Consider the following 18,578-nt stretch of genomic DNA (forward strand, 5'->3'; position numbering starts at 1 on the left):
AAAAGTTGTTACTTTTGTTCTTCAATTTAAATCCTCTAAGAAGACTTGTTTTAGATCATTTGGCTTTCTCTCCTCTCTTCCGTAGAGACTTACAGGCTGTACTTGAGTTTTTTTTTTTTTTTTTTTTTTTTTTTAATTTCTAGGAGAGAGAGAGACAGCGTGAACAGGGGAAGGTCAGAGAGAGAGGGAGTCACAGACTGAAACAGGCTCCAGGCTCTGAGCTGGCAGTCAGCACAGAGCCCGACGCGGGGCTCGAACCCACGAACCGTGAGATCATGACCTAAGTGAAAGTCAGACGCTTAACCGACTAAGCCACCCAGGCGCCCCTGTACTTGAGTTTTAAGAGTATATTTTAAGAGATATTAGGAAGACTTCATTTTTGTAGTATATGAGAAATGTTTGTAATATAAACAATGCCCAACTCATTAGCTTCTGGGGAATTTGGAAGTTATACAAAAGACAGCTGCCATTTTAAGCATTGTTCATTAGATAGCTTTTCTGCATTTGAAGTTTCTAAATTCTTTCCTTTCATCCCACATCTCCACAGATACTGGACTGAGCATGCCCAGTGATACTTCACTCTCTCCAGCAAGTCAGAATTCTCCATATTGTATGACACCTGTGTCACAAGGCTCTCCGGCTAGTTCTGGGATAGGCAGTCCGATGGCGTCTTCTACAATAACCAAAATCCACAGCAAAAGATTTAGAGAGTAAGTTTTAGTCTCATTATTGAGGTTGAATAGTTTAAGTATCTTGATTGTAGTTCTGAATATAGTATTGTCATTACTTGATGGGTTGAGCATGCAGCACTTCAAACATATTTAAGTTCTTCCTTAAAATTTTGTTTAACACCTAGTTTTATTGTATTTAAAGCATTTGATTTCTATCACCTATTAGTGTTAATATGAAAGTTATTTTACAGTAAATATATTTTATATCAAATAGTGTTTACAAATAAATCTGGAAATTTGACTTCTTATATTTACATATACAGTGCCTTAATAGGCACTTTTTCCTCCTCAAATGCTATTTATATTATTGGCCTTTCAGGAAAAAACCCTGTTTAATGAATAAATAACAAATTTCTAAGACCTTGTTCCCCATAAAGTAAATACACTCCATGAAACCATTTGTTTTTAAGCAAATGTTTGTTAAGTTTTAAAATGCCCATCAGTAACTAATCTTGAACTAGAAGTTACTGCTCTGAAGGATTTTAGGATTTTAACATTTGTATAGATACATTTATTTTACATTTGAAAATGACATATGAAATCATCCCAGGGTGAATGTAGAATCAGTATGAATCCAAACCATATTGGTTTGTTCTGTTCCTTTTCTTTTTTTTTAATTGAAGTGTAGATGATACACAATATGATACTAGTTTTAGGAGTACTACATAGTGATTTCTCATTCATATACATTATGAAATATTCACCACAATAAGTCTTAGTTACCATCTGTCACCCAAGTTATTAACAATAGTATTGACTAATTCTGTATGATGTATTTTATATCCTTGTGATTTTCTTTATAGCTGGAAGTTTGTACCTGTTAATCCCCTTCACCTGTTTTACCTGTATCCCCACTCCCTTCCCATCTGGCAACCACAATTTTATTCTCTGTATTTGTGTGTCTGTTTCTGTTTTGTTCATTTGTTTTGTGTTTTTAAATTCTATATATAATTGAAATCATATGATATTTGTTTTTCTCTGATTTATTTCACCTAGCATAGTACTCCCTGGGTCCATCCATGTTGTTGCAAATGGCAAGATTTCATTCTTATTTATGGCTAAGTAATATGCCACACATAGTATACAATATTCCACACATAACCACACCCCCATTTTCTTTATTCATTCATTTATCAGTGGACATTTATGTTGCTTGCATTCCTTGCTTTATTACAAATAATACTGCAGCGAACATAGGGGTGAATAGATGTTTTTGAAGTCATGTTTTTTTCTTCTTCAAGTTAGTATCAGGAAATGGAATTGCTAGCTTGTATGGTAGTTTTGTTCCCAACAGTAGTACATGAGGATTCCCTTTCCTTCACATCCTCACTAACACTTCTTGTATTTATTTATTTATTTAATTTATTTTTTAATTTACATTTCAAGTTAGCATATAGTGCAACAGTTTCAAGAATAGATTCCTTAATGCTCTTTGCCCATTTAGCCTATATCCCTCCCACAACCCCTCCAACAACCCTGTTTGTTCTCTGTATTTAAGAGCCTCTTATGTTTTGTCCCCCTCCCTGTTTTTATGTTACTTTTTCCCCCTTCCTTATGTTCAGCTGTTTAGTATCTTAAATTCCTCATATGAGTGAAGTCATATGATATTTGTCTTTCTCTCACTGATTAATTTCGCTTAGCATAATACCTTTAGTTCCATCCATGTAGTTGCACATGGCAAGATTTCATTCTTTTTGTTACTGACTAATACTCTATTGTGTATGTATGTATGCATGTATATACCACATCTTCTTTATCCATTTATCCGTCGATGGATATTTGGGCTCTTTCCATACTTTAGCTATTGTCAGTAGTGCTGCCATAAACATTGAGGTGCATATGCCTCTTTGAAACAGCACACCTGTATCTCTTGAATAGATACCTAGTAGTGCAATTGCTGGGTCGTAGGATAGTTCTTTTTAATTTTTTAAGGAACCTCCCTAGTGATTTCCAGAGTGGCTGCACCAGTTTGCATTCCCACCAGCAGTGCAAAAGAGATCCTCTTTCTGCAGATAATTGCCACCGTCTGTTGTTGCCTGAGTTGTTAATGTTAGCCATTCTGACAGGTGTGAGGTGGTGTCTCAGTGGGTTTTGATTTGTATTTCCCTGATGATGAGTGATGTTGAGCATTTTTTCATGTGTCTGTTGGCCATCTGGATGTCCTCTTTGGAGAAGTGTCTGTTCATGTCTTTTGCCCATTTCTTCACTGGACTATTCGTTTTTTGGGTGTTGAGTTTGAGAAGTGCTTTATAGATTTTGGATACTAGCCCCTTCTCTGATATGTTGTTTGCAAATATCTTCTCCCATTCCATCAGTTGTCTTTTAGTTTTGTTGATTGTTTCCTTCGCCGTGCAGAAGCTTTTTATTTTGATGAGATCCCAGTAGGTCATTTTTGCTTTGGTTTCCCTTGCCACTTGGAGACGTGTTAAGTAAGTAGTTGCTGTGGCCAGGTCAGAGAGGTTTTTGCCTGCTTTCTCCTCGTACCTTTGTAAGCTTCCTGTCTTACCGTTAGGTCTTTCATCCATTTATTTTGTGTATGGGTTAAGAAAGTGGTCCAGGTTCATTTTTCTGCGTGTCCCTGTCCAGTTTTCCCAGCACCATTTGCTAAAGAGACTGTCTTTATTCCATTGGATACTCTTTCCTGCTTTGTCAAAGATTAGTTGGCTGTATGTTTTTGGGTCCATTTCTTGGTTCTCTATTCTGTTCCATTGATCTGTGTGTCTGTTTTTGTGCCAGTACCATACTGTCTTGATGATTACAGCTCTGTAATATAGCTTAAAGTCTGGGATTGTGATGCCTCCAACTGTGGTTTTCTTTTTCAAGATTGCTTTGGCTATCTGGAGTTTTTTCTGGTTCCATACAAATTTTAGGATTGTTTGTTCTAGCTCTGTGAAGAACGCGGTGTTACTTTGATAGGGATTGCCACTTCCTCTCTTTTTGATTCTAACCATTCTGACAGGTATGAGGTGATATCTCATTGTGATTTCAATTTGTATTTACCTGAAGATTTGTGATGTTGAGCATTTTTTCATGTGTCTGTCGGCCATCTGTATGTGTTTTCTGGAATATCTATTCAGGTCCTCTGTCCATTTTCTGATCAGATTATTTGGGTTTTTTTTTTTGATGTTGAGTTGTAGGAGTCCTTATGTGTAATCTGGGTATTAATCTCTCTCTTTTTTTAAATATTAACCTCTTATCTACTATATGATTTGCAAATATCTCTCCCATTCAGTAGGTTGCCTTTTTGTTTTGTTGATGGTTTCCTGTGTTGTATAAAAGCTTTTTAGTTTGATGCCATCTCATAAAAAAAAAAAAATGCTTATTTTTGCTTTTGTTGCCCTTGCCTGAGGAGATATATCCCCCCTATCCAAGAAAAAAACAACAAAAAACAAAAACTGCTAAGACTGATGTTTGAGAATTTACTGATGATGTTTTCCTATAGGAGTTCCATGGTTTCACGTCTTACATTTAGGTCTTTAATCCATTGTGAGATTATTTGTGTATACAGTGTAAGAAAGCAGTTCCAGTTTCATTCTTTTGCACGTAGCTGTCCTTTATCTCCACAACATTCGTTGAATAGATAGTCTTTTCCCCCATTTGTTATATTATTGGATTTTTTTTTTTTTGTCATAGAATGACCATGTAACTGTGGGTTTATTTCTGAGCTTTTTGTTCTGTTGATCTCTGTTTTTATGCCAGTTCCATACTGTTTTGATTACTCTAGCTTGCAGTATAGTTTGAAATTTTGGAGCGTACCTCCAGCTTTGTTCTTTCTCAAGATTGCTTCGGCCTTTGGGTCTTTTGTGATTCCATACAAATTTTAGGATTCTTTGTTCTAGTTCTGTGAAAAATGCTTTTGGTATTTGGATAGGGATTGCATTATATCTGTAAATTGTTTTGGATAGTGTGGACATTTAACTGCACTGATTCTTCCAGTCCATGAGCACAGTTTATCTTTCAATTTACATCATTTTCAGTTTCTTTCATCATTGTCTTACAGTTTTCAGAGTACAGGTTTCATACCTCCATGGTTAAATTAATTTCTAAGTAATCTTAGGTATTTATTTTTTGGATGAAGTTGTAACTTAATTTTTCTTTCTGCTATTTTGTTATTAATGTATAGAGATACGACAGATTTTTGTACATTACTTTTGTATCCTGTAGCATTACTGAGTTAATTTGTTCTAATTGTTTTATGGTCTTTAGTGTTTTCTATGCACAGTATCCATTCATCGGCAAGTAGTGACAGTTTCACATATTCCTTACCAATTTGGATGCCTTTTATTTATTTTTCTTCTCTGATTGCTGTGACTAAGATTCCCAGTACTGTGATGAATAAAAGTGGCAAGACTGGGCATCTTTGTCTTGTTTTCCTGATCTTGGAGGAAGAGCTTTCAGCTTTTTCACTGTGGACTGTGGTATTAACTGTGGGTTTGTCATCTCTGGTCTTTATTGTGTTGAGGTATGGTCCTTCTGTACCCACTGTGTTGAGAATTTTTATCATAAATGGATATTGAATTTTTGTCAAATGTTTTTTCTGCATCTGTTAAGAAGATGGTATGGTTTTTATCTTTCATTTTATTAATGTGTATGACAGTTGATTTGTGGATATTGAATTATCTCCGCATCCTTGGAATAAATGCCATTTGATCATGGTGTGTGATTCTTTTAATATATTATTGAATTTGGTTTGCTAATATTTTGTTGAGGATTTTTACATCTATATTCATCAAGGATGTTAGCTTGTCATTTCCTTTTTTTACTAATGTCTTTGATTCTGGTATCAGCGTCTCATAGAATTAATTTGAAAGTATTCCTTACTCTGTTGTTTTTGGAATAGTTTCAGAAGGATAGATATTAACTCTTTAAGTGTGTAGTAGAATTTACCTGTGAAGCTGTCTGGTCCTGGACTTTTGTTGGGATATTTTTTGGTTATTGATTCTATTACATTACTAGTGAACAGTGTTCAGATTTTCTTTTTCTTGATGATTCAGATTTGGAAGGTTTTATGTTTCTTGTAATTTCTCCATTTCTTCTTGGCTATTCAATTTATTGATGTATAGTTTTTCATAGTAATCTTTTATAATTCTTTGTATTTCTATGGTGTCAGTTGTAACTTCTCTTTTATTTCTGATTTTTAAATTTGGGCCCTGTCTTTGTTTTCTTGATGCGTCAGCCTGGCTAAAGGTTTATCATAGTCCTTTTTTTAAATCTTTTTTCTTTTTAATTGAAGTATAGTTGACACACAATATTACATTAGTTCCAAGTGTACAACATAAAGATTTGACAAGTTTATTTTGTTATGCTCACCACAAGTGTAGCTACCACCTGTCACCATATAATACTATTATAATACCGTTGACTATATTCTCTATGTTGTACCTTTTATCCCCATTACTTACCATTCCATTATACCTGAAAGCAGGCATAATCTCCCCTTCTCTTCACCGATTTTGCCCATCTTCCCACCTGCCACCCCTTGGCACCTATCATTTCATTCTCTGTATTCATGGTTCTGTTTCTGTTTTTTATTTGTTCACTTGTTTTGTTTTTAGATTCCACATATAAGTGAAATTATATGGTAGTTTTTCTCTGTCTGACATTTCACTTAACAGAATACCATGTAGGTCCATATAAATATTGTTTATCTTTTCAGAGTACTGGCTCTTGGTTTCATTGATTTTTTTTTTTTATTGTTTCTTTTTCAGTCTCTATTTTATTTAGTTCCTCTCTGATCTTTATTATTTACTTTCTTCTGCTAACTTTGGGCTTTGTTGGTTCTTCTTTTTTTAGTTCTTTATATGTAAGGTTAGAGTGTTTATTGGAGATTTTTCTTGTTTCTTAGAATAGACCTATAACATTATAAACTTCCTTCTTAGAACTATTTTTGCTCTGTCCTCATAGATTTTGGAAGTCGTATTTCCATTTTATTTGTCTCAAGGTATTTTTTTATTTCCTCTTTGATTTCTTTGACCCCTTGGTTTTTGTTGGCATGTTGTTTGGCCTCCTTATATTTGTGGTTTTTTCCAGGGTTTTTTTCCCCTTGTAATTGATTTCTAATCTATTCCATTGTAGTTGAAAAGATGCTTGATATGATTTCAGTCTTGTTAAATGTATTGAGACTCATTTTGTGGCCAAACAGGTGATCCATCCTGGAGAAGGTTCCATATGCACTTGGATAGAATGTATATTCTGCTGTTTGAATGGAATGTTCTTTATGTATCTGTTAAGTCTGTCTGGTCTAATCTGTTGTTTAAGGCCACTGCTTCCTTATTGATTTTCTCTTTGGATAATACATCTATTGATGTAAGTGGAGTGTTAAAGTTTCCTACTATTCTTGTGTTACTATCAGTTTCTACTTTTGTGTTTGAAAATAGTTGTTTTATATATGTAGGGGCTTCTATGTTGGGTACATAGATATTTACAGTGTTATATCCACGTGTTAGATTGATCTATTATTTAATGTCCTTCTTTGTTTCTTGTACAGATTTGTTTTAAAGTCTGTTTTGTTTGAGGTAACTATTGCTAGACCAGCTTTCTTTGCACTTCTGTGTGTATAGAATATCGTTTTCCATCCCTTCACTTGAATGCAATCTGTATGTGTTTTAGGTCTGAATTGAGTCTGTTATAAGCAGCATATGGATGGGTCTTGCTTTTTTACCCATTCAGCCACTGAGTCTTTGATTGTAGTATTTCTTCCACTTCCACTTAAAGTAATTATCGGTAGGTATGTACTTATTGGTGATTTTTTTTCTGATTGTCTTTGTAATTCTTGTTGTTTTTCGGGATTTCTTCCCTTAGGATTTGATGAATTTTTTAGTGTTATGTTTAGATTCCTTTATCCTTGTTTCCTCTATATTTATTACAGGTTTTTGGTTTGTTTAACATAAAGTTCATATATAATATCTTATGTATATTAGTTTATTTAAGTTGATGATTGCTTAAGTTCAGGCATATTCTGGGGCACCTGGGTGGCTCAGTCAGTTGTGTGTCTGACTTTTTTTTTAATGTTTATTAATTTTGAGAGAGAGTGTGAGCACGTGTGGGGCTTTCAGATCCCTGAGAATCATGATCTGAACCAAAATCAAGAGTCGGACTTGATTTCAGTTTAGGTTATGATCCCAGGATCATGGGATTGAGCCCACCCTCAGCATAGAACCTCTTCAAGATTATCTGTCTCAGTGTCTCTCACTCTCTTTTTCTCCCCATCTCCCTTTCTCCCCCCACTTGTGCATGCTCTCTCTCTCTCTCTAAAATTAAAAATACAAGCAAAAATACATTCTAAAAGCAGTACTTTTTCCCCACCCTGCAGTATTTTGTTTTTGACATCATACTTTATTTACATCTTTGTTTTTTGTATCCCTTTACTAAATATTATAGGTATCATTTATTTTACTATTTTTGGTTTTTAACCTTCATACTAACTTTATAAGTAGTTGATTCACTACCTTTACAATAGATTTGCTTTTCCTAGTGAGTTTTTTTTCTTTTAAAATTTTCTTATTTCTAGTTGTGTCTTTTTCTCTTCCACTTAAAGAAGTCTCTTTAACATTTCTTATAAGGGCAGTTGAGTATTGATGAGCTCCTTTAACTTTTGTCTTTAAACTCTTCATTTCTTCTTCAATTCTGAATGATAATCTTGCCAAGGAAATTTCTTGGTTGTAGGTTTTTTTTCCTTTTGCCTCTTTTATGATGCCATTCCCTTCTGCCTGCAAAGTTTCTGTTGAAAAATCAACTGATAATCTTAAGTATGTTCTCTTGTATGTAACTAGTTGCTTTTTTCTTGCGGGTTCTAAGATTATTTCTTTATCTTTAATTTTTGACATCTTAGTTACTATGTATCTTCAGTGTGGATCTCTTTGGGTTTATCTTTTTTGGTTTTCTGTGCTTCCTGGACCTGGATGTCTGTTTTCTTCCCCAGGTTAGGCAAGTTTTCTGCTATAATTTCCTCAAATAAGCTTTCTACTCCTTTCTCTTTCTTTTCTTGTTTATATGGGACCCCTATAATGTAAGTGTTAGTGTGCTTGATGTTGTCTCAGAAGATTCTTTAAACTATCATTTTTTTTTTAATGTTTATTTTTAGGGTGGGGTGGGGAGAGAGAGACAGTGAAGGAGGAGGGAGGGAAGGAGAGAATATCACCAGCAGACTCTGTACTGTCAGCACATCATTGTAGGGCTTGAACTCACAACTGGGAGACCATGACTTGAGCTGAAATCAAGAGTTGGACACTTAGCTAACTGAGCTACCCAGGTGCCCCTTTCCTTGCTTTTAAAAATTGTTTTGTCTTATTGTCCTCTATTGTAGTTCTCATTTTATCTTCTTCTCTGATTGGTCCTTTTTAATATTTTGTTTTTAAAATTCTCACTATGTTCATCCATTCTTCTTGAGTTCAGTGAACATCTTTATGACCATTGCTTTGAACTCTTTCATTCTTTTCTAAGGTTTTATCTTGTTCTTTCATTGGAAACCTACTTCTCTGTCTTTTCATTTTGCTTGGCTCTTTGTTTTGTTGTATTAGGTAGCTTAGCTGTGTCTCAGGGTTTTGATGGAGTGGCCTAATGTAGAAGGCTTCCTCTGGTCCCCCAAACCAGGGACTTCAAGGATGTCCCCTATGTGGACTGCATGTGCCCTCTTGTTATGGCTGGGCTGTGACTGCTGGGTTTACACTGGTATGTGGTTTTGGCCTCAGATGCACCTGACTGAAAGGCCTTGCTGTAATGGTGGTAGGCATTTTGGTGGTCGGGGCTGTAGGTGGTTTGGGAGGCACCAGTCTGAAGCTGCCTACTGTGTGGCAGGACAGTAGCTGCTTTGGTGGGGTGCCCATCCCAGTCAAGGCCACTTGGCTGAGTGTGGTGAGGTGAGAGTTGTTTTAGAGGGAGCCTTAAACCTGTCCTAGGCTGACCACAGAGTCTGGTAGAATGGGATCTGGCTGAGGCTACCCGCTAGGTGTAGTGAGGTGGGAGCCACTTTGAAGGGGACGCCTATTGGGGCCAGCATGTTGAGTGAGGTGGGTCCACAGGGGAATGCTGAGGCAGGGCAGGTGGTATTAGCAGAGTATCAGAAAAGTGACAGAAATGGTTCCTGCCAGAGCTTCTATTCCAGGAAAAAGTTCCCACAGATCCTTTTTCCTCCTGCACATGTCCTGTATGAGTCAGCAGATCCTCCCATGTGGCCCGGGCACTTATCAAACTGCTACCTCTGTGCTAGGTCTCAGCAGTGAGTTTGTGCCTGTGCCCTTTAAGAGTGGAATCTCCATTTCCTTTAGCCCTCTAGCTCTCCTGGATTTAAGCCCCACTCATTTTCAGAGCCAGATGTTATGGGGACTCATCTTCCTGATGCAGGAAGAGTGGGCATGCCTAATAACATGATTTGAACCCTTTGCTCCTTAGGGAGGTTGGCCTCTTGTGTTGGTGATATCCCTCTGGCTTGGGGTCACTGAGCAGGGCGTGTGGGTCCTGACTAAGCCCCTTTCCTGCCTCTCCTACCTTTCTGGTATGGCTTTTTCTCTTTAGTAGTAGAAGAGCTATTCTGCCATTCTTCAGGTCATTCTCAGAGACAGTTCTGTATGATGTAATTTTAGTGTGTTTGTGGGAAGAGATGGGTTGGGATCTTCCTGTTTTGCCATCTCGATCCTCCTATTCCCTTTCTTTGTACTACTGTTTTTGAATTAATACTTTTTGCCTGGATTTGGGAAGTTGATTAAATGTCAAATAATAGGTGTGGAGCAAAGGAAGCACTTGGGGATAAAATATTGCATGTGTATGAAATAGTTTGAAAGAGTAACAGAATGAAGAAAACTGCATTTTGATGTTCTATTTTTTTAAGTACATTCTTTAATTTTGCTAATTTTGATAGTTATTCTTTCCTCAGCCTGTCCAGCTGTACCTTCTCTTCTGAATTAGTGTCACATTTATTTACTTATTTAAACATTACTTATTTAAACACTTTTCACATAAAGAAAAAAATTTGGGAATTCTTCCCCTTCTCCCCCCCACTAAAGAAGGGCAGGCCTAGAGCTTTCTACTATATAATATAATTCAGAAGTGGAAATTTACTTACCAGGTTAGTTTTAGGCTAGAAATTAGACCAATTCTCCTTGTTAAGTACCGGCTTATAGTAGAGGTTAAGGATGAGAACTTGAAAAATAGAGTATATAGAGTATGTCAGCTTGGATGACTGCCTTATCCCTAAAGTTAAGTACTGTAGTGGACTCGCTCACTGCCTTTCTGTTTCTTGCATTATAGCCATACACGATCTCACAAAGAACCCCATTCAGTTGCTTTGCTTACTATAAAGGCATGTGACTTTTACCTCATGGCCTCTTTGGTTTTGGCCTCAATTTAATTACTGAGTTCATCTTCCACAGCCATAGATTTTCAGAGTTAGAAGAATCATTGAGGCCAGCTTACCTAATTCCTTATTTTTATGGTCAAGGAAGCTAATTACCAGAGATAGTGACTTATCTGAGTGTGGAGGATGACTTGGTATGAGGCCATTCAGTTAGCTTCTAGAAAATAATAATTCTTTCCTATTAGAAGCATCATTCATATTCCCTGGAGTGAAATAACTTTGTATCTTCTTACCAGAAACATTATTTCTCTTTTTTACCAGAAACATTATTTCTCTTTTTATCAAATAACAGGCTAACATTTGATTTATATCCTTAATAATTGGCAGTTTGGTTAGTACTTATCTGAGGATAATCCACTGATTCCTTAAAAGCCGATCTATTGCAATTCAGAAAAACTCTTTTTTCTAATTTGCTATAGGAACTAAGAGATTTTAAAGAGTTGATTTTTTAATGAAAACCTCTTACTGAATGTTTTTTTTTCCTAACATAATTTTATAATTTCAGAAAAGTAAATTAGGATGGACTTACCTGGTTTTGGTTTCCTTTACAGGTACTGCAATCAGGTTCTTTGTAAAGAGATTGATGAATGTGTGACTCTTCTTCTTCAAGAGCTTGTCAGTTTTCAGGAACGCATCTACCAAAAAGATCCTGTAAGAGCAAAAGCAAGGAGACGGCTGGTTATGGGTCTAAGGGAGGTTACTAAACATATGAAGTTAAATAAGATCAAGTGTGTGATAATTTCTCCAAACTGTGAAAAAATCCAGTCAAAAGGTATGAACATTTTACTTTTGAGATGTTTTCATGTTTATTTAGTATAACTGTAGGATATACAGTGAATTGTAAAGTGGAAGCCAGATGTCTTTCTTTGAGATTAGGTATAAAACATAATGTTGAACATGAAAGAAAGTGAAATTTTTCATTACCTCAAATTATGCAATAAAATTGTGATCACACTATAAAGAAATCTTAATCTATGAACACTAGTTAAGGATTTTATTCCCCAAGTGTCTCATCTCTTATAATCAGAGCAAGCCTCTTTTTTTATTAAGAGTACATTTATTTATTTCTACAAATATATTCTGCTCTAAAAATTTTTGTATTACCTTCCTTTGATAAAAGTTACAGTTCTCTGGGGCGCCTGGGTGGCTTAGTCGGTTAAGCGTCCGACTTTCGCTTAGGTCATGATCTCGCGGTTCGTGGGTTTGGGCCCCGCGTCGGGCTCTGTGCTGACTGCCAGCTCAGAGCCTGGAGCCTGTTTCAGTCTGTGACTCCCTCTCTCTCTGACCCTCCCCTGCTCATGCTGTCTCTCTCTCTCTCCTAGAAATAAATAAAAACATTAAAAAAAAAAAAAAAAGTTACAGTTCTCTGCTCTTGCTATGGTGATTTGCCTCAGAAATGAGTAATTACATGCAAAGGCTCTTTTTTTTTTTTTTAATTTTTTTAAATGTTTTATTATATTTCTAGGAGAGAGAGAGAGAGAGACAGCATGAACAGGGGAGGGTCAGAGAGAGAGAGAGTAACAGACTCTGAAACAGGCTCCAGGCTCTGAGCTGGCAGTCAGCACAGAGCCCGACGTGGGGCTCGAACCCACGACCCGCGAGATCATGACCTAAGCGAAAGTCGGACGCTTAACCGACTAAGCCACCCAGGCGCCCCTACATGCAAAGGCTCTTATGAGAACCTGCACACAGTACTGTTTACTGTGTCATGCACCCTGATTTGTCTGTTTTCATAGAGGAGCTACATTGGGTAATTGGAGACGATATATGCAGAAGTAGCAGTAGTAGGAATATTCTCCATAGGGGGAAAATGCCACAAAACATGGTAATATATGTCTGTCTCGTTGCTACTTGAGCTGAGAGAATAAAGACATCAGTTACTATTAACGATTTTAATTTGTTTTAATAAATGTTTATTGTATTGAAGTTCGACTTCCACTATACTAATCCCTATGGAGAGACAAAAACTTGCTTTGAAGAATTTTAAAATTTATTGGGAAGAAATTATATATATATAAATTCCAATAGGAAAATAGTGGGACAGCAAAGTACCACAGGTATTCATAGAATCCTTTGTTGCTGTATTTTGTGCTTTAGCTGTTGAGTGCTAAAATACCTCCATTTCAGAAGTAAGCAAATTAGAGGCATCTGGGTGGCTCAGTCAGTTAAGCTTCTAGTTCTTTATCTCAGTTCAGGTCTTGATCTCAGGGTTGTGAGTTCAAGTGCCATCCGTGCTGTGTGTGAAGACTACTTAATGGGGAAAAAAATAATAAGTAAATTAAAACCTCAGCATGTGTTGACTTTCTCAGGTGGCCTGGATGAGGCTCTCTATAATGTTATAGCCATGGCACGGGAACAAGAAATTCCTTTTGTGTTTGCTCTTGGAAGAAAAGCTCTAGGACGCTGTGTGAACAAGCTGGTTCCTGTTAGCGTAGTGGGAATCTTCAACTACTTTGGTGCTGAGGTAAGACTTAGAGGATGTACTCCCTCACTCCCTCCTGTTCCCCCTACTCTTGACACACACCTGTGTTACGGTTAAGCGTTTAAAGAAGTGAGATGATTCCCAGGGATGAGTGGGAAATTCTTGAGTCTTACATTTCCTTTTTTAGTGTTAAAACCATTTTTACAAATTAATCCAACAGTATTTTGGCTGTAAACACATTGGCTCCAATTTTTCCCACAGTGTTTTTTTTTTCTTCTGGGTTCAATTTTGTAATATCTGAGAATTTATTTAACTGCTGGGTAAAGGTATCCAGTATTATACAATATAAAAGAATTTTGTTCAGCTTATATAATGGCTATATTTTGTGTTTCTTGGAGTCAAGAGAGAAAATCGTTCAATTGGAGAGGATTTTCTTTCAGAAAATGGAGTTCCTAACCAAATGTCAGAATAATTCTGCACTCATGATACTAATTTGCTAATAAAGCTTTGCCCATAGGAGTTGTTAATAAACAAGAATGGGCTGATAACTAATAAATAGAATAAAAGTTATTTATCTCCCATAATACTTATTAACCGATAACATTTTAAGACTTTTTTATGAAGTTCATTTTGAAGTATTTTGTAACACCATTCATGGACCATTTTCCTTCTTCCCAACCATACTATTTTTATATATTTAAATGTTTAATATTTAATGTTTCGATTTTATATATTATGTATTTTATATTTATATATTTAATGTTTATTTTTAAATGTTTAATGCTCAGTAGTTAGATTTGATATTTCTTCCAAAAGCCAAAACACTTTATACATCTCATGGCATTTAATATAAGTAAGGTACCTTGCTTGAATCATTGGCGTCTCCCATCTTCCAGCCACACAGAAGTTTCCTTGAGAGCAGAATGGTGTTCCAGTGGTCTTTGTACTCTAGTGCCAGATACTAAAGGGTGCAGTTGTTTAATTGATAAACTTTGCAAGAACTTTTAGTATATCATGGAGCACTGGGTGGCTCAGTCGGTTAAGCGTTTGACTTTGGCTCAGGTCATGCTTTCACAGTTCGTGGGTTCAAGCCCCATGTTGGGCTCTGTACTAACAGCTAGCTCAGAGCCTGGAGCCTGTTTCAGATTCTGTGTCTCCCTCTCTGACCCTCCCCTGTTCGTGCTGTCTCAGAAATAAATAAATTAATTAAAAAAAAAAAACATTAAAAAAAATCTTTTAGTATATCACAGTTAGTGACTAGTATTAAATCAAGAAATTTCCTCAGAGGGCCACCTGGGTGGCTCAGTCGGTTGGGCATCCAACTTCTCCTCAGGCCATGATCTCACAGTCATGGGTTGAGCCCTGCATCAGGCTCTGTGCTGACAGCTCGAAGCCTGGAGCCTGCTTACGATTCTGTATCTCCCTCTCTCTGTCTCGCCCCCAGCTTGTGCTCTGTCTTTCAAAAATAAACAAACATTAAAGAGAAATTAAAATAAGAGAAATTTCCTCAGACTTGTGAGAATTATAGAAACAATATCTGAAAGTTAGAGTATTTTATAAAGTTCTACAGTGTTCATACCACTTGGATTTTGTGCTCTTTGAAAGTGATCCTAGAACAGTAGATATATATTTTGTTTAAAATTTTTTATTTATTTATTTTGAGAGAGAGAAAGAGCATGGGAGGGGCAGAGAGAGATGAAGTGAGAGAGAATCCCAAGCAGGCTCTGCACTGTCAGTACCGAGGCCAATGTGGGGCTCAAACTCATGAACTGTGAGATGATGACCTGAGCTGAAATCAAGAGCTAGATGCTTAACCGACTGAGCCACCCAGGTGCCCCTATTTATTGTTACTTATAGGATTGAAAAGCATAACAAAAAATGGACTAATAAAAATTCCTTTTTAGAGCCTGTTTAATAAGTTGGTAGAACTCACCGAGGAAGCCAGGAAAGCATACAAAGACATGGTTGCCGCAATGGAACAAGAGCAGGCTGAGGAGGCCTTAAAGAACGTGAAGAAGGTGCCACACCACATGGGGCACTCTCGTAACCCCTCTGCAGCCAGCGCCATTTCTTTCTGCAGTGTTATTTCTGAACCCATCTCTGAAGTAAATGAAAAGGAATATGGTAAGTTGGTCCATATCATTTCAGGTGATTGAAATTTTGAAATAAATGCTACCTTTTGTTTTTATCTTTTGATTATTCACATTTTGGTTGGAATTTTGAATTAAGAAATTGCATTAAACCTGTCCATTAAAAATTAGGAGACGATTGGTGCTGAGACTTTCTGTGAGATCCTGTAATTTGGTCACATTTCCAGAATCTCCAAAGGGATTTAAAAGTGAAAATGTATCATACTTTGTGACCTGTAACTAAGTAAATTCTAGGAAGTTTCATGCTGATACTGCATTATTGAAGTTTTGTATTTACTAAGTAAACAAAAGACCTGAATATTATTGAATGTAAGCTTATAAAATCTAGACATAGGACATTTGTTTTGAGTTAAATTTGATGGTAGTCAAAAAGAATATAGACGAAAACCCAGCTTTTGTGTGTGTTAAAGAACAAAAATTCAACTAAGTAAATTTAAAGGTCTAATCGGCTTTCCTAAGTGATTTGAGCATTGGGTGACATCCCGTGTAGCAAGTAGTGGGGAGCTCTGAGGAGCTGTACAAAATGGAAGGTTTTTATAGGAAGGTGGATGGTGCAAGTTTATTAGCAAAAGAAAAGAAAGGATCCTTCCTGCCAAGGTCTGGCAAGGTCACCTTCCTTGAGGGGGATAGGCAGGGAGTCTTATTTAGGTGGATTGTCTCATCTTCCTGTTGGAGGTGGAGAGGGCCCTTGTGACAGATTACCTCACTGGTGCTGACCAAAAAACTCTTCAGACTTCTATTCCTAGGGGAGGTTGAAACCGGGATTATGTTAGCTATGCAGCTCTGGTTTGGTAACTTGGCCTCAGTGATGCTGTTTTAGGCCTGTGGTTTTGTTTTCTTTTTAACGTGTGTAATGTTTAAAATAGCATTATTTACTGCACTGTACATTTAGTAGTTTCTTTGCCTTGTTTCTGTAATACTTTGAACTCTTAAGTTCCCCACTTTTCATGATCTAGTTTCTAATTCAGTTCCCAATTTTTTTCTTTTTAATAATAGTATAGCTACCTCCTTCAACTTGACTTCTGGTTCTTCCTTCTTTTCTTTCTTTCTTTTTTATTTTTTAAATCTGTTTAGGAGTTTATTGAATAGCATGTTACCACCTAAAAGTTAACATTAAAAAAATGGGTCCTCATTTTTTTTTTTCTTTTTTTTCTCACACTCCCTTTGCTAGTTTCCCTGTCTGTAATTGTAGTTAAATGTTTGGGATGCTTTTGACAGAGTTCTAGGCCAGAGGCAGTGAACAGGTTACTGTGAGACTTTGGGAAACTTCAGATCAAGGTTAAGTTTACTGGCTTAGAGGCAGACATACATCTTTGGCTGAAGTGACACCAGTTGAAAATAAAGATGATAAAGTGCCAGTTTTGTAAATGAGATCCACTTCTGTCTGTATAGTCTGCAGATCTCAGAAGCAAACCCCAAGGTAAATTCATAAAGCTGTGGATTTGAGCAATTGACCGTGATCTTCATTTGGGCACATGAAAAGTTCTGAAAAGAACCTCTCTCCTCAAAGACTTAGGAGATGTTTTCAAAAAGCACCAAATTTAAAGTGTTCAAAGATTGAAGCCTTGGCTTTTTCACACTCTGCCTGGGGGACTGAGAAATAATTGTTTAATTTCTGGGCCTCAGATTTCTCTTTAGCGAAAAGGTGAGGGTTCGTCTAGGCCATCTATAAGGTTCCGCTCAAAGCTAAAATTCTATGAGCTGTTAAAGAAAAAACTTCAACCAAGTGTGTTTGAAGATCTAATTAATTTTATTAAATGACTCATGAATTGGGCAGTAGCCACCATCTAGCAGGTAGAGAGGCACTCTGAAGAGTTGTACATAATGGAAGGTTTTTATAGATGCAGGGAGGCAAGAAAGTTATTAGCAGAAAAAGATTTTCCCAAAGGAGACTATTTGCTGGGGAAACACGCAAAGGGTCTTATCATGCAGATTACCTCATCTTTCTTTGGGGGATGGAGAGGACCCAGGTGATGAATGGAAAGGAAAATTTCCTGACTAAGGTTAAGGCTACATTTGTACAGGAGGTTGAGACTGCAGTTTGATTGGGAATTAAATTCCAGTTTGGGAAATCAGTCAAAGTGACACTATTTTGGGTCTGTGGTTGTCTTTTTTTTTCTTTTTTCTTTTTTCTTAAGTAGAGCTAATGTTTGAATCCTAAGGAAGAATTTAGACAGATTCTTAAAGATGAGCTGATTTATCAGAACACCAATAAAATGAGTGGAAATAACCACAGATAACATTGAGAAGAAAGTTTGAAGTTATTCTTTCTGTATCAGATGCATTCAGCAACAAATAGAAAACCCACTAGTGTGGCCTAAGAAGTTAGGATATATAAGTATTTTACAGTGTCATCAAAGTCCCTAGCCCTTTCCTTCTTTCTTTTCTTCCATTCTCAATCTGTAGCTTTTTATTCTTGTGCTTATCATCTCATGTTCATAAGTAGCTGCTGTGGCTCTTGGCATTAGTAATCAAAAGCAGGAAGTTCAGGCAGTGGGTTCCTTTTATCAGTAAAGAAACCATTTTCAGAAGGCTTCTTTTGTTTCATTTGGCTAGAACTGATCTTGTGACTACTTTTAGCTCCAAGGGAGGCTACAGCAAGGGAGTATCTGGCAAAGGAGGGATGGGATAACCATGATAGTCTGAGAGCTATTTTAATTCATCCTCTAGAACTAGGCTCAAGTTCATCCCAAGTTTGGGGGTTCTTTTATCCAGCAGAAAATGGGAAATGAATGGGTAGACCACAAATAGCGTCATTCATTTCTGGAAGATGCAGGATTTCTAAAATGTACCCCCCACTCCCGGAGTGTAAAGAAAAAACAAAGCTTAGAAAAGGATGTTAGTCATTGATAGAATGGAAAACCTCCTGTGATAGTTCAGTCTTACTGCCCTTTGTGTATTCTTGTTTTCTTTGCTTATGTTTT

At 36.7% G+C, this 18,578-nt stretch overlaps 1 protein-coding gene and 1 long non-coding RNA gene across 3 annotated transcripts in view; one reads left to right on the forward strand and one right to left on the reverse strand.

The window, feature by feature from the left end:
* SECISBP2L (SECIS binding protein 2 like) overlaps window positions 1–18,578 on the forward strand; it is a 63,582-nt gene that overhangs the window by 36,500 nt on the left and 8,504 nt on the right. Inside the window, exons 14-17 of the mRNA XM_039237116.1 lie at window positions 548–710; window positions 11,634–11,854; window positions 13,392–13,546; window positions 15,409–15,628. Coding sequence (XP_039093047.1) covers window positions 548–710; window positions 11,634–11,854; window positions 13,392–13,546; window positions 15,409–15,628 — 759 coding nt within the window. The remainder of the gene's footprint in view (window positions 1–547; window positions 711–11,633; window positions 11,855–13,391; window positions 13,547–15,408; window positions 15,629–18,578) is intronic.
* Window positions 1–18,578, reverse strand: part of LOC120235019 — a 39,175-nt gene that overhangs the window by 8,881 nt on the left and 11,716 nt on the right. Inside the window, exons 3-4 of one of the 2 annotated variants that reach the window (XR_005529276.1) lie at window positions 11,612–11,731; window positions 10,798–10,868 (exon numbers count right to left, since the gene is read on the reverse strand). This is a non-coding gene — a long non-coding RNA (uncharacterized LOC120235019). Of the gene's footprint in view, window positions 1–10,797; window positions 10,869–11,611; window positions 11,732–18,578 lie in introns of those variants that run through there. The other variant, XR_005529275.1, reaches the window with a different exon arrangement.

Source organism: Hyaena hyaena, unplaced genomic scaffold (genome assembly GCF_003009895.1).
Source record: "Hyaena hyaena isolate Hyena2069 unplaced genomic scaffold, ASM300989v1 scaffold_120, whole genome shotgun sequence".
In the NCBI taxonomy this organism is placed as follows: Eukaryota; Metazoa; Chordata; class Mammalia; order Carnivora; family Hyaenidae; genus Hyaena; species Hyaena hyaena.